Source organism: Pyrus communis, unplaced genomic scaffold, assembly GCF_963583255.1.
Source record: "Pyrus communis unplaced genomic scaffold, drPyrComm1.1 SCAFFOLD_22, whole genome shotgun sequence".
Classification (NCBI taxonomy): domain Eukaryota; kingdom Viridiplantae; phylum Streptophyta; class Magnoliopsida; order Rosales; family Rosaceae; genus Pyrus; species Pyrus communis.
In genome coordinates, this window is record NW_026908893.1 from 57,131 (window position 1) to 72,326 (window position 15,196).

Consider the following 15,196-nt stretch of genomic DNA (forward strand, 5'->3'; position numbering starts at 1 on the left):
CGAGAATTGTCGCAGCGGCGCTATATATGTGATCCACCAACCAGGATTAAGTTTTTATATAGTTGGGAGATAATATTTGATTGTTCCATAAGCAAATTCGATGCAAACCTTCCTTCCAAAGACTTGTACAGATGATTCGTATATATACATACACATATATGATATCATGCATAGGGGGAGGCTGGGGATGGCGATGAACTTAATTAGTGAGCTTTACCAGCTATGAATGCATCAACTCTAGTGTTTTGCGAGCTTGACAAAAACTTCATGCAAATTGGCGGCTGAACCCCGGCAAGAGCGAGTATTGAAGCGGGCAAAGTCCAAGTGCCGTCCCCGCAAATCAAACCTGAAGCTACGGCAGGGACAAAAGCGTCTGCCTTGGCTTTGTTTACCCTTCCCCACAAATACACTATCAAGCTCCCTATGCACATGTCGATCGCAAAATACGACCCTATATAGAAAGGGATTGCCATTGCCATTGGTAGTGGAACAAAGCGTCCCCTCTTTTTACCAAGGCAATCCTTGAGCACGTTTATGGCAATGGCCGCCCCAAAGAAGATGCCACAAAGCATGAGGCAGTTCTTGGGTAGAGATTTTACACCTTCTACCCCCAAGATAGCCATGTTACGGAACACAACAGCATACGGAGCTGGATACGCACTTTCAGGCATTCCGAGGTCACTGAAGGCCTTGTAGAAGAGCCAAAACACACAAGGAGAAACTACACAACCCATTGCTGTCCCAACGACTTGGCTCACAAACATGGACTGGGGGGAAGCCAAGGTTAGGTAGCCGGTCTTGAAATCCTGGGTTAGATCAGAGGCTGTGGACACAATGTTCATCATAACTCCACATGCTGCTAGTCCAGCAAGAACACCACCATGTGCAGAACCGGCCCATGTCCCAATCGTGAAGATGGCCACCTTACCGTAAGTGGATGCCAAGGACCAGTCAGTGAGGCCACAACCGTATGCATTACAGAAAGCCAACGTGGGTGCAAAGAGGTAGATAACCAATATATGGTACCACTTGAGTTGGGGAAATATGTGCGGCACAGTGGCAATTGAGATTGCAGCAAACACAACATACCCTCCAACAGCTATCCACGCTGGGATTTGGTCTTTAAGAAACAGCTGGGTCCGCCGCTGGTCATCATAAGATAGCTCTGAGCTCACATCTGGAGAGCCATGATGTTTCTTAACAGGGAGGATGCCGCTCGCATCTTTGCTTCGGAGTTGAGATTGCAAAGCAACGAGGGTTCGACTTAGCACCTTCACAAAGTTGTATAGCCCATCACCAAGGATCAGGGCAATGGCAATGAAGACCTATTTAAACAAGTACATGATAAGTTCCATTGACACACATCCTTACATATATGCATTGGAAGAATATTATTATTAATTAAGATTTTTTCTTGAGCTGGAAAATTGATCACCTTGTAACCTTGAAGGCCATTCATGTCTTTTGGGCTGAGCTCTTTGTCGTACCAATCACCACTCCTGGTTTCTATGAGAGGCCACATTAATCCCCAGGAAAGAATGCCTCCAAGAAGAACTGATATGTTCACAATGTGGGGGCAAATCATCCCCACTCCAACATAAGTTGCCGAGAAATCAAAGAAGAACCTGCGAATTCAATTCCAATTCAGGAGCACATATGATTAATAACCAGAACTGAACATTTATTCATATCATCGCACGCAAATAAGAAAACCAATTAAGGATGGGGCAGGGGTGGTATATAAGTATTACTTGTTCTGATATGCTTTGAGGCCGAGTGAAGGGAAGCTTGCAAATCCACAATTGTCTCCGGCAGTATAGAACCACTGAAAGAAACCCCACAAAAAACTGAAGGAGAAGAACTTGCCCAACTCCCTTACTTGTTTCCTAATTAAAAGAGTAGAATAGAGTCATTAAAATTTAGAGAGACACAACTTTCACCTCATGTTATGTTGATTTTGAAGACGTATGTATTAGTCATAAAATGTACGGGTGTGTATATAGGAATGAGGTTTGATGGTGCCTTACTTGGCTAGCTTGACTCCTTCGGGAGTGTGGAAACTGTTGATAAGGTGAGCAGTTGCAGTGCCACTTGGATATGTCAATTTGAAGTCTATGATCATGATCTGAAGTTACCAACCACATATGTCAATGAACATTTATGCATTAAACTATGATATACACCGCCCGGCAATGCTCTTTTCTCTATTTGCGAACTATACATAATGGATTCATTCTTATGATAGGAAATGGAATGCATTGAGTGGGTGGGTGTGCGTCTGTGTGTGTCTAGTAGCTAGTGTACCTTTCGGAGAGGCACGACTGAGAAGAGGCCCAGAAAGCTAACAACAAAGAGAAAGCCAATGATCCAGAGTAATCCTGGATCTTTTGTGTCACTGCTGTCTTTGGATTGCTGGGCAATGCGTTCACTCATTCCAAACAGATAGCTCCCAAACCCTCCTGTGCCAGTTTGTACATAACATATCAATACACAATCAAACGGAAGGAATTTAACACTAGGAATATATAGCAGGATGCATCCTAGTACGCAACACAGCCACACAATCCATGACTCCTCTGTGTCCAACCTTTCTGGCCACAGCAAAGTTGTGGCATCTCTTAATACTGGCATCACACTGAATTCAACAATGGAAGATTTTCAGTCCTCTAGCAGGATGGATCCAGTTTTAACAGTGGCTTATTAGCTAGCTCTTCATTATTTTTTAGAAGAAACGATATAATCTTATTAAAAAGAGAAGATTTACAAGACTCGGGGTGTGGCGTCAAATATAGGTAAACAATCTCCATGACCAATCTCAACATAAGAGCTGACATGGTTTGGAGAGAATAACGCACAGCCAACAAACCCTTGATACAGCCACCAGTATAAAGAACAACTAGCTGATCTGTTTGAAAATCTTCGCCTGTGTATCCTCATGGGGTTGAGTTGCCTAACCTTTGACAACTAATCAGATTCCCCCTTTTTCTTGATCACTTCTGGTAAAAAAGGTCTTACTATTTAACTACATATACATCAAATAGTAATCAAGTAAACTTGTGACGCCCTAACTGCTTAATCCCCGAAAGAAAAAAGAAAAAACAAATGAAACAAATACTTGTACTCTGTATATATATCAGTGATGTATTTATGTCATGAACATGGTTGTCTGGTTCGTTTTAATAATTTTCCAAGAAGATTAGCCAGCATGACAGTCACAGAAGCAAATATATAATTGAAAATCAACAAAATAATGGAAGTATTAGTTTAAGATGTTGGGCACGGTAGTTTCTCTCGGTCTCATCTCATCCTTAAGATGGACGGACGGATGGATGGATGGCAGAGGATCTAGTTCTGAATTGAATATTAATCTGATGAGAGAATTAACTAGCAAATTAAGAATAATGAAAGAATAGCGCACCGCTGAAGGCGATCCCGGAGGAGGCAACGACGCAGGTCTGGATGACGGTGTTCTCCTGCCTGGTGAAGGGCTGGTTGAGGAGGCCGCACCTGTCGAGGAACTTGGTCCAAGTCCTGACAAAGAAGAAGCCCAAGAGACCCGCAGAGACGTTGAGAGAGGGGATAATACCGGTGGTGAGGTTGAGCTTCATGACGATGACGCTGAAGAGGATGCTGAGGACGAAGCTTATGAAGAAGGCTCTGAACGTGAGCTGCTTCCGCCATGACGGCACTGGTTGGTTCTCGAACAATTTCTCCACCGACAGTAATTCTTCCTTTGCCGTGTCATCGTGATCGTCTTCCACCACCACGTACTTGTTCTTCTTCTTGTTCGTTGTCATAGTCTGGTGCTGGGAATCCAGCTCCGCATCTCCTGATGATGGTGATGAATTTATGTTATGATGATGACGATCGTTATCATCTTCTTCAAGTTGATACGGCCTCTGAGTGTCTGGAACCCCCATCTTACTATACTAATACTATTGTACAATTGTTATGTATTGGAATCCTGCCCGCCCGCCTGCCGGACCGTGGTGGTAATAGTACTAGTAGTGTGGAATATATAATACTACTGACTACTGAGAGAGTCCATGAAAGGAGGAGCCTGCAATTTAAAAAGAAATAAAGGACTGAAATTTTATGATATTCAAAGAAAAGTTAAAAAGGAGGAGTGAAAAACAGAGTAAAAGAAAGGGAATGGTTTTTCCAAGGAAACGAAAGAGACATGGATACGTCCGTGACCCGTGTGTGTGTGGTCGTGGAGTGCGGACGAGATAGAAATGTTGAAATGTACAGATTAAGCTACAGTCTCACTTGACTGGCGGACGAGTGACATGTTAGGCGTGCAGCGAGAGTGACCCCATCACCGGATTTTTCTATTGCAAATAGATTTTCTCTGGATATCTTTTACTAAAATATACTGATCAAGTGATCCGGATTCTTAAAATTTGATCTAACGGTTAAAATTATTATAACCTTTAAAAATGGTCTCTATTTTTAACGTTTGATCAAATTTCAAAAGTCCGAATAATTTGATCTGCAAAATTTAGTAGAAGGGATTCTAAGATAATCTCTTCTCTTTCTACTTGGGTTGAGAAGGAAACTGCGAGGCTTCCCTTTTAGCAGGGAACCAGGGGTTAATGGCCAACTCAGGTCAACTTAGGTGTTGTTTGGCAGATTGGATAAAGGATCAAATATGACTAGTTATACAGACGCAGGTGTTTGGCGTTCACTCGTACTAAATAAGCGACAGATTAATTTAACCGGTCTGCTTATTTAACACGGTATACGCCAAATTAATAAAACCAACCAAAAGGCTCAGATTATTAGTCGACCTTTCTCTCTCGCCTTCTCTTAGCATCGTCGTCTTTCCTGTCACCTTCTCTCACCATCGCCGTCCTCCTCGTCGCTTTCTCTCACCGTCGTTTTCTATCGTCATCGCTTTCTCTCGACATCCCTGCTCTCCTAGTCCTTGTCGCCTTCATCGTCGTCCTCTCTTTGTGGCCTTCCTCATCACCTACTCGCCGTCCTCCCTGCAACTGGGTTTTGCAAAGAAACATGGTGTGGCGGAGAGATGATTTCAATTTGGGATTCTTCTGCGATTAGCTGTTTGAATTTATTTCGGATTCTTCTGCAGTCGGGGAAGAAGAAGAAGGGAGAGAGAAAGGGAGGGAGTTTGAGGGGTGCGGCGGAGAGATATGGGAACAAAAGTGATGGTTTCTGGTTTTTTTTTTTTTTTTTTTTTTTTTTTTTAAGTTTGATTCCTCCTATCCGGTATAAAACCAGACACAATATAAATAATATGGTCATTAGTCTGATACTGCACCAAACGCCTGACTAATTTAGTCAGTACTATTTGGTGGCTATTTATCCTATCCGACAGAAATAGTCAGTACAATCCGAGCTGCCAATCGAGGCCTTATAATACTAATCATTCATATCCTGAATACATCATACATTAATACATTCTCTATAATTAATTATCAAGTATTAAATAAATACCAGCCTTAGAGGTGGGAAAGGAAAGGGATTAGCGAGCAAGTTGAACCACCAACACCTCGAAATCTACGTCCTCATCTATCATATGGACACGCTTTTCAAAGCTTCAACTTTCAAAACTAGCTATTTAGAATTACGATCTAATAGTATTCCTCTTCACTTATAAATGAGATATCTTAGGTTTGATTCTCGTCAAAAACAAATTTGAATCACATTATTGCTACCTCATATTCTTCTCCTTTAATGTAGATAATATTGTTTATTCCAGATTAAATATATATATATATATATATATATAAACTTTCATCAAGGACTAGGACATGGACATCAAACTCATAAATTTCTAACTTAGAAATGTCAAGGAAACATTTTAAAGTAGGACTCTAATCTATAGAGAGTCTTCTTAGTATTTTTCTTTCTTATTTCATCATACCACAACTGCTTGTAAATTATTTAGGGCTGATTTAGAGTTGTAGTGCTTTTATAAAAGGTAGCTTATTAAGAAAATTTGGAACATCAAATGCTGTCAATGACAGTAGAAAAGCAGAAGTAGAGTTTACCATGCTTCTAAAAACATGTTTCTTTAGAGCATAGTGAACAGCATTTGCAAATGGCAAGTATACCCCCGCATATTTCACAAAATTACAATTTTTGCCCTGACATTATTTTCTTTGGCAATTATTACATTTAATATCATATCATTTTTAATCATTTAATATATTTACATCAGTTTTATATAAAAGTTAACTTTACAAAAAAATAAAAAAATAACAACTTTATTTTACAACTATTTATTCTTAAAGCAAATTAGTTTTTTTTTTTTTTTTTTTTTTTAAAGCATATGGAAGGGTTTTGTAAATGACACCTCCCAATTAGAGTTTTGCAAATCTCACTGACATACTTTTGTAATGCTCATGGATGGTTTTTCTAAGGATGGTGCTCTTCACACACATTTTTTTTTATCTTCTACATTCTTCACAATTTTCAATTGTCAAATTGAATGAATTGAAGAAAACCAAATGATAAAAATTAACAAAGATTGAATGAGGGGTGAGAGGTAAAAAAGGTGTGAATAATACCATCTTTATTTAACGTCTCTATGCTACATTTGTAGTTCAGTTTTTTATAGCTTGACATAAATCCCTTGAATTTTATAAAACTCTCTTTAAAACATGCCCCAAAGGTTAATAATAATAATAATAGGAAACCAAGGGAAATTATAACAGAAGAGTTAAAAATCCCCTTTCCTTGTTTCAAATTAAGCACAGGCATTCATATTTTAAACTGCCGTTTGACATAATCCCTTGTTTCAAATTAAACTGCCGGAGTAGTCAGAGCCGGGGATGAAAGGGTGGGGATCATCTCCATCTTGTTTTCTTCTTATCCTTAGAATTAATCTATTAATATATTTATCTTTTTTCTTGTTTAATTTTTCTATAGCTCATCCACCTTTGCAGAATATAAGCTCTGATATTCTGGGATTCACGGGCTGCAAATTCAGTTCGGGAAGAAGATAATGCATCTTCTCCTTCTTTTTTCCTTTTTAGGTTTTTTAATCATATAAAATAAATTTTTTAATTATTTTAACATTTTTAATTCATGACAAATTTAAATAGACTTGTAGGACCTAGTTATGTATCACATCAGCACATAACAAAACTTTTGACAGATATGTGACAAAAATACTTGATTTGTGACATTCATTTTCAGGGATTATATTTCAATTTCAATGACTATCTTGATAGGATAGATCAATTTTAAGAATCATTTATGATAAAAACCTTACATAATATAATATATATATATATATGTATGTATTCATTATTCATTGAACAAATTACTTGAGAATACAAAAGTTGCATTGTTTGAGTAGTTTGTGAGAAAGTTCAAAAGTTTTGAATCAAAATCAAAGAGAATTTAATGGTTCTTATGAGAGATATAAATTATCAACCGACATCAGTAATGATTTAAATTCAATATTTTAATTTTTATACTCCACAAGATTTGTTCATTGAATCATTTTATACGTTAACTGTTTAATGACGAAATTAATATCTACTAATTTATTATGCGTCAACTGAACGAATATATTTTTGTATTGAAAAAGATGGATATAACTGTTAATTGATGGGAAATCCGTTACCCAATGAATATTGTTATGAATAATCCCTGATCGTTAATTTGCGGATAAATATGATTAATTTTCGTAATTGTGAAAATGAATATAGCATTTTTCGTTCTCAAACTGAACCATTGTTATTCCTAAGTGTTGAATACTAGACAGATTAGCCAAACAACACGAAATAATTGGCAGATATGGCCACCCAGACCCAGAGTGCCGCTTTATTTAGTTTTGGTTCTACAAATAAAATTATGTGGCTAAAATTACGGGTCCATGACATTATCCTTAGGAATAGAGAATAGTTTAGGAAAAGATCCTAGTTGGGCGCGCGTATACCATACACATGAGTGTACCGATTAAAAAAGAAAAATAAATCCAACCAGTGAGATTGAGAAAGAGATCATACATCGTCTGCAAGATCGCAAACACGCAGTGACAGTTATGGACTTCTAATTTTGGGGTCTCAACTCTCAACTTAATATAAAAGATTCAAAAAAATTTTAAATGGAAACAGCGCGCACAACACTCAAACAATTATTTGACATGTAGTCATATGAACAGCTATGCTGCAAAGCTTTTTAGGGAGCATGTCAACAAATGCCAAGCGAATCCTACCGAGTTTTGTAGATGCTTGCTGCCGAGTGATCCATCGAGTGAGCATTTTACCAAATATTGGTGGGCACTCTTGGGTCCCCTACGAGACATTCGAAGGATCTCTTAAGGACATTTCCAAGCTTTTTTTTGGCTTCTAGTGTACCATGGACCACCCTGGACCCTACCTAATGGACCCAATCCATCATGGAAAGGGATCTTCTCTGGATCTCTTTCATCTAATCCTTATCATTAAACAATCTGGACCTTTGAAATTTAATACAACGGTTACAAACACAGGCCTACTCTAGAAGTTATAATAACTTTAGCCGTTTGATCAAATTTCAAAGATCCGAATCGTTTGATGAGGAGCATTAAATAGAAGGGATCCTGAGGATCCCTTTCCATGCATCATGATCATTTTGCTTGTACACGAAGTTGGCACTGGTTAGATTATTTTGTATATTTATTTCCTTACGTGGGGCAACAAATTTTACATTTACCTTTCTACGCTTGTCACATTACTGGGAATGAAATTTTTTGGTGACAATTTTTCTAACATGAGCTTGTCTTCTCCAACTATAATATGACATGATTCCTCTCTGTTGGCTGCTCGTGCTGCTTTGTTTTAGGACTATATGTTGGTTTGTCTGGTTTTCACTTCTCAAATTAATGTACATCTTGACATACAAGTTTGTCTTTTTTTATTTTTATTTTTGTCTTAACCTTGTTGTGTTGTTCAACTTGTTTTACAGGTTGAATCCCTTTGTGTAATTTGGTAGTTTAAAAGAAACGATGAGCATTTTGTGTAGAGGCGTCAAAATCACATCATTGACAAAATATCTGGTGATGTTATGAATAAAGCCATTTTGGATTAAGAAACCTCATTTGCTTAGTTTAAGAGTTATCCTAATTTGAAAAAATTTTATTGTTTTTGTAAATAAGAGGATGAAATTGTCACTTAGTACTACGGTCAAATAGTATTCCGTTTTACTTGTCAATGTGAGGTATTAGGTTCGATTCTTATCAAAGGGAATTTGAACCATATTGCTAGCCACTGTGAGACTTACCACTCCCTCACTAATCTTAGTGTAGATAATATTGTTTGTTGAAAAGAAACAAAAAAGAAAAAGAAAAAGGATGGCAGTGCCATTGCCATTGTCGTGTTAGGTGAGGGTCCTTATCTTATCACGTCGGGATGGCCATTGGGCAAGGACGATAGGAGGGTGGAGGAATATTGGCTATTGAATAGACAAAGCTGGCATGGTTAGTCTGTCATTAGGAAATTAAATTAAATTAAATTCCTTCCAATCAAATCACTAATAAACTCTCAAAAACTCCAATGAAATGGTGCCAAGCGAATTACCTCATCCTCCTTCCACCACCCTATTCCGAACTGGCAGTCTGGTGTTAAGGGCAGTCTTGGACTCACAGGGATATGGTGGAGGCAGTTGTAGCACAGCACAGACAGCAGCATACACTCTCTTTATTGTAATTTATAATTAGTTTGTTGTGAAACCTAGACAAAGACACACAAGTACACAACTAGACAAGTAACAAACCTAATGGAAAGGGGCAAGGAATAGCCCTCCTCCTCCTTTTAGGGGTTTCTCCAAATTGTCTTATTGTTGAATTGAGTTGAATGTCCTTTGTCTTGACCTTGAGCCACAGCCACCCTTTGTTGACTTTATTGCGTTGGAATATGGAAGGTTTCCAAGCGATAATAGTTTTTCCTTTTGCCATTTTCCAAGATGGGCCTGGGCCTGGGCCTAGGCAGGCAACTGGCAACTGCCATGAAATTGCGACGTGTTCTCGAAGGATGTTTCATTCAAAATAGGGTTACAAGGTTCTTCGATATGTAGTCAACAACGCCATATAATATTATGTATGAGCAGAATCTTTGAAACTTCCTTGTGGTGGGTGCTTGATGCTTGAATATAATATAATAAGTGCAATTCTTCTATTCTAATATAATATAATATTGATGCTATTGAATTGCCAGATACAATTATAAAGACAGTGATAAATTAGCACATGAAGCACCGTCTTTTAAGGAGAGGAGGCAGATCTATACACGCTTACAACATCTTTCAGAGTTGAGAAAGTTTAGAAAGTGGAAATGAATGAGAAATTTGCAGATCAATTTGTTGCCAGTAGCAGTCCGTACATGATGCACTCATATGATTATGATAGTGATACAACACCAGAAAGGCAAAGCCAAAGCCAAAGGCAGGCATCTTCTCTATCTGAACCTATCAGCTTATGCCATAGTCCTTCTGCACACTCATCTTCCTCCTTCAAAACCACCTCCACCTGTGCGTCCCCCTCTCTCTTCGTCTCTCTACTGTATGTGTGCTTGTTTTGCAACTGCAGTTAATGTATATATTTTTGCGAGTACAGATGGAGATGATTCGAGGAAAGGCCTCAACAAAAAATTAGGGAAGCAAAGTAGCAGTTTCGCATACAGGATACGCGACCACGGTGAGAGTCAGTCGGTCTTATTAATTCATCTACTCTTCCTGTCCTCCTAATACAACCTAATTAAGCTATAGAATCAATCATAGATGATATATATATATATATATATATTTATTTATACTTGCATATGTGAATAAATTGGAATTCGAATTGCAGTGAAACTTGGGCACAAGCTGTCAGAAACAGTGAAGGGCAAGTTGAGTTTGGGGGCAAGAATCATTCAAGAGGGTGGGAGGGCCAATATTTTTAAACAGATATTCGGTGTCAGTCAAGGAGAAGAGCTTTTGAAGGCCTCCCAATGCTACCTATCTACCACCGCCGGTCCCATTCCTGGCCTCCTTTTCATTTCTACCCAAAAGCTTGCTTTTTGCAGCGAAAGACCCATCACTCTCCCTTCTTCTCCTTCTGCTTCTGCTCCTGCTGCTGCTGGACAACTCCAACCCCTCAGAACGCATTACAAAGTTCAGATACCAATAAGGAAGATCAAAACAGCGAACCAAAGCGAGAATGTCAACAAACCACAACAGAAGTACATTGAAATAGTTACCCAAGCACGATGATTTCGACTTCTGGTTCATGGGATTCTTGCGCTACGAGAAAGCTTTCAGAAATCTTCACAAGGCCCTTTCCATTGCCAACCACAACCAGTCCCACAACTAGAAAATGCAGGCAGCACATTAGCAATTAGCAAGACGTGTTTTGTAATTTGGAGATGAGCAAATTAACGAGCGCTAGCTCATCTCCGGTAATTAGCTTCTACATGTGTTTTTATTTTTCTCAAGGTTTTAGTTTTACCCTTTTTTTGCTTGGGTTTCTAATATCAATCATGTCAATTTCATGCGCTGTTCTTCGAACTGGTTGGGGTTGCTTAATTTTCTATGAAGCATTTGTTTTAAAACATTGGGGATTAACTGTCCGCGTACCATATACGACATTAATTCACCATACAAACGTCATAACTGATGCTGTTAGTTCTCTTTCGCCGTCATCTAAATATCACATCTTAAATTATTTGAATATTGTTTAGCCATCTACATGTGCTGAACAAATCGATGACTATCATAACAAATAGGCTAAATTGGATTAATGACCTTTGTGGTAATAGAGTAATATGAGGATAGCTTCCGTGGTGAAAAAATTCAAATTTAAACACTTGTGATGAAATCCGTTAGAATTCAAGTCTAAAATTAACATTACTGTACTCTCTGTTAACATTCCCACACACGCCTCCCACCTTGGCTTTATCCCGGCTAGCTTATCACCCACTTGGGTTCTACCTCTGCCCGCCTGCTTCTCTGCATCCCATCTCTCTCTCTCATTTTCTCTCCAGACTTCCAGCCTGCCCTCCTACTTCTAGTGCCCTCCTGTTTTGTGTAGTCACGATTAAGTCACTCTGTCTTTAATTTCAATTTGAGTTTTTAATGCAGGTTTGGATGATTTCAATTTCAATCTAGATGATTTTGATTTTAATGCAGGTTCGATTTTGGGAATCTCAAAATTTCAATTCGGGATCGGTCGTCGTATTCCCGTCCCCAAAATTTTCGGTTCGGACATACCAAACCAGCCCTACACTCCAACTGCCAACTGATAGACGACTCCCAACTGTTGATGTGTGCTATTTGCCTTCTATAGTCGGAGAGCGTAATGATGAAAGCATTGCTGAATGCAGATTCATCAATTGTTCGATGCAAAACTGCTGAAGGTGCTTTTGGTTACTGATGAAAGCTTCGCATATCCTGATCATCCTCGCAGACTTTGTGTTGCATATTTCGTTATTTTAACAAGGATCATCCAATTTCAACACAATTAAGCACAATAATCGACCAAAAATTCAGAAATAGTAAAACTAAATTTTAACCAAAAGATAGACTACTACCCAATGTATCATAAGGAGAATCCATCAAACATGGTCAGACATGACAAGGTAAAAACAAAATCAAAAACTTCCCCAGCATCAAAAGTATATAAAATGACACAAAATCCCCTTAAAATTCCCTACGAAGCTTGATTCTCCTCCTTGTTCTTCTCCTCTGCAGCGGCTTCAAATGTTTCCCCAGCCACAAGCTCGGGAACCTCATCATCATCGTCCTCTTGTGCAGCAGCTCCACCAGCACCAGGTGCTTGCTTCTGGAACTGCTCAGCCAACTTCTTCAAATTGTCCAAGTTATCTGGCCCTGAAAATAATCAAAGGTGTGAAAAAGAATTTGACAACTCTGTCAACTGATTCACATAAGCAAGAACAAAATAAAAAGGTTTGCAAGCACACTTACCCAAGTGGCTGATAATACTGGGAAGAATATCTTGCAACTCTACAATAAAGATCATATGTCAAGTTACATGAAAATGTCTAAAATCTAAAAAAAGACAATCAAAGGTATAAACAACAGCAAAATTGGCCGTCAAAAGCCAACTGCATCATGATGTCAAGGCACAGCCACACACGAATGTAAATATGTTTGATATTTTAAAACTCAAGCAGCGTGTTGTTTTGCCAGATGGTCTGATATTCTAAACAAATTTCAAACTCAAAAAAACTCAAAAGAAATAGTAGCATACTCTTTGTTTGAGGAGAGCCACTAACAACCCAAGTGTTGGCAGCAATTGAAGCTTGAACTGAAACGTACAAGGAAAATCATCAACTATTAGTGGGAAAAAACTTGAAACAAACTGATAATATACAGGACCAGAGTTTTGTAGGGCTGGCTTCACCTTTGGGGTTTATGAACTGGATAACTACATCATCCTTAAATATGTTAACTTCCTCGATAGCAGGAATAGCATTCACCCCTATTCTCTTAAGGGTGCTCTGAAGCCTTTTGTCATCTGTGGTGGTTGTCTTGTGAACAGCCTTCTTCTTCCTGAAGTTAAGAGCATAAATTAACAAGCAAAATCACATACACACAAAAGGAAGATAATGCAACAGAAGTGAGATAACTACAAAACCACTGATGACTATGTTTTATACTGAAACTATTAAACCACTGATGACTATGTTTTATACTGAAACTATTGCCAAACAGGCAGTAATTTTTATTATAAAGTGATTGCGCTAAGAAGTCAATCAAACATTAGATGAAGATCCTCTTAAGAAAAGCAAAACATAGTAACACAACAATTTACTGAACATACCATCAGGGTAACCGCATCACATAAATCATCAACCACAAGAATATCCAACACATACTCATTAAAGCTAGCACTTGAAGATTCGGACTCTGAATTAGATTGGTGGACAAGAAGAATTTCAAAGTGAGAGTTTAACTCACCTCCTCACGCTGCCCTTCCCACCAGTGCGAACCGCACCAGCCATCTTCATAAGCTTCTCCCTATTCATCTGCATAAAGTAAGTGTATAATGAGATGAAGTCATGAGTTTTAATTGAGACATGCAACAAAAAGTTTCAAGAGACAAAACATTGCATCTTTAATTACATTATTGTTAATCTAAGTTTTAAGCAGTAAAACCTCCAGCTCACAAAGCCTTTTGTTTTACAAGTGTCAAATAATGAACTATTCATTTCCACTTTCGGTTATCTTGTTTCTTCAATCTCATATTGTATTAAGAAAGATAAGCATGAATTATAGAAACTTCAGTAAAAACGCTCTATGAGGTGACAACATGCAACCAAAGAAAAGACTCATCAATTATACGACTTGGCACACTGAATAATTGGGTTCAAAACATCTTCCAAATCCTATAAACATTAAAAAAAATCTTCAAAGTTCAGTTTATCTTCTTTAAAAGATGAGAGAACAAGTTAACCATGTTAGGAGACATATAATGAAATGGGAATAAGCAAGCGGTTTAAAGGCATAAGGCAACAATGACAAGTAAGCAAGAGAATTTATAAGTATATATATAGACCTATACGACTGAATACAAACAAGACTACCAAATTTGACAGAGTAATACTGGTGACACTGTCGAAGGAAAAACCCGTTCACGTTCAGAATTCATAATTGGGCACTATCACACCCATTCGCCCGAAGACGCTTCTACTTATACAGTGACACCAAGGACGACGTATGCGTGCAATAAGTGCACAGCTGTGGCAGATGCATTCGGAATCCCACCGAGTAAACATTTCAAACGTACTCTTTGGCTGCCCACACGATCAAAACTAGAAATCCAAAACTACAAAATTTGCACCAGAAATGATTGATTTAGCTTTACCCACCAACGAACAAGCTTCAACGACGCAAACAGCAGCAAATTACAAACAAAAACAAACACAATACAAAGGGTGCACTACTCAATAAACCATCCTCAATCACTTGATTAGCCAGCAAACAAGCACAAGAGGAATCAAAACAAAAGACCTATTCCAGTAAACAAAACAGAAACAGAAACAGATTCCATCAACAAAATAAAAGGATTGACGACAAGAGAGAGAGCGAGTGAGAAAGTCTTCACCTTGGCGTTGGGGGATTTGGGGGTTTTGGCCTCCCTAGGGTTTGTCCGTTCGGGATAAGAAGATAAAAAGATTACGAATCCAAAGCCTTCACCTCAGACGGCGCTATGGTTAGGTTTTCTCTCTCGCTATAAAAGCCC

General features: G+C 38.4%; 3 protein-coding genes across 3 annotated transcripts; 1 reads left to right on the top strand and 2 right to left on the bottom strand.

The window, feature by feature from the left end:
- Nucleotides 1-29: 29 nt before the first annotated feature.
- On the bottom strand, nucleotides 30-4,144 carry LOC137724314 (probable metal-nicotianamine transporter YSL7). The gene is made up of 6 exons (XM_068463056.1): nucleotides 3,419-4,144; nucleotides 2,305-2,459; nucleotides 2,028-2,125; nucleotides 1,752-1,886; nucleotides 1,436-1,625; nucleotides 30-1,325 (listed from the first exon to the last, which is right to left on the bottom strand). Exons 1-6 carry the CDS (start codon nucleotides 3,918-3,920, stop codon nucleotides 204-206), a joined length of 2,202 nt encoding a protein of 733 aa, XP_068319157.1. The 5' UTR covers nucleotides 3,921-4,144; the 3' UTR covers nucleotides 30-203.
- Nucleotides 4,145-10,033: 5,889 nt separating this feature from the next.
- LOC137724319 (putative GEM-like protein 8) lies at nucleotides 10,034-11,483 on the top strand. The gene is made up of 4 exons (XM_068463062.1): nucleotides 10,034-10,083; nucleotides 10,170-10,482; nucleotides 10,568-10,648; nucleotides 10,802-11,483. The coding sequence occupies exons 2-4, from the start codon at nucleotides 10,287-10,289 to the stop codon at nucleotides 11,203-11,205; spliced, it is 681 nt and encodes a 226-aa protein (XP_068319163.1). The 5' UTR covers nucleotides 10,034-10,083; nucleotides 10,170-10,286; the 3' UTR covers nucleotides 11,206-11,483.
- Nucleotides 11,484-12,475: 992 nt separating this feature from the next.
- LOC137724312 (nascent polypeptide-associated complex subunit beta-like) lies at nucleotides 12,476-15,196 on the bottom strand. The gene is made up of 6 exons (XM_068463054.1): nucleotides 15,059-15,196; nucleotides 13,912-13,979; nucleotides 13,355-13,503; nucleotides 13,202-13,258; nucleotides 12,916-12,954; nucleotides 12,476-12,819 (listed from the first exon to the last, which is right to left on the bottom strand). The coding sequence occupies exons 2-6, from the start codon at nucleotides 13,977-13,979 to the stop codon at nucleotides 12,641-12,643; spliced, it is 492 nt and encodes a 163-aa protein (XP_068319155.1). The 5' UTR covers nucleotides 15,059-15,196; the 3' UTR covers nucleotides 12,476-12,640.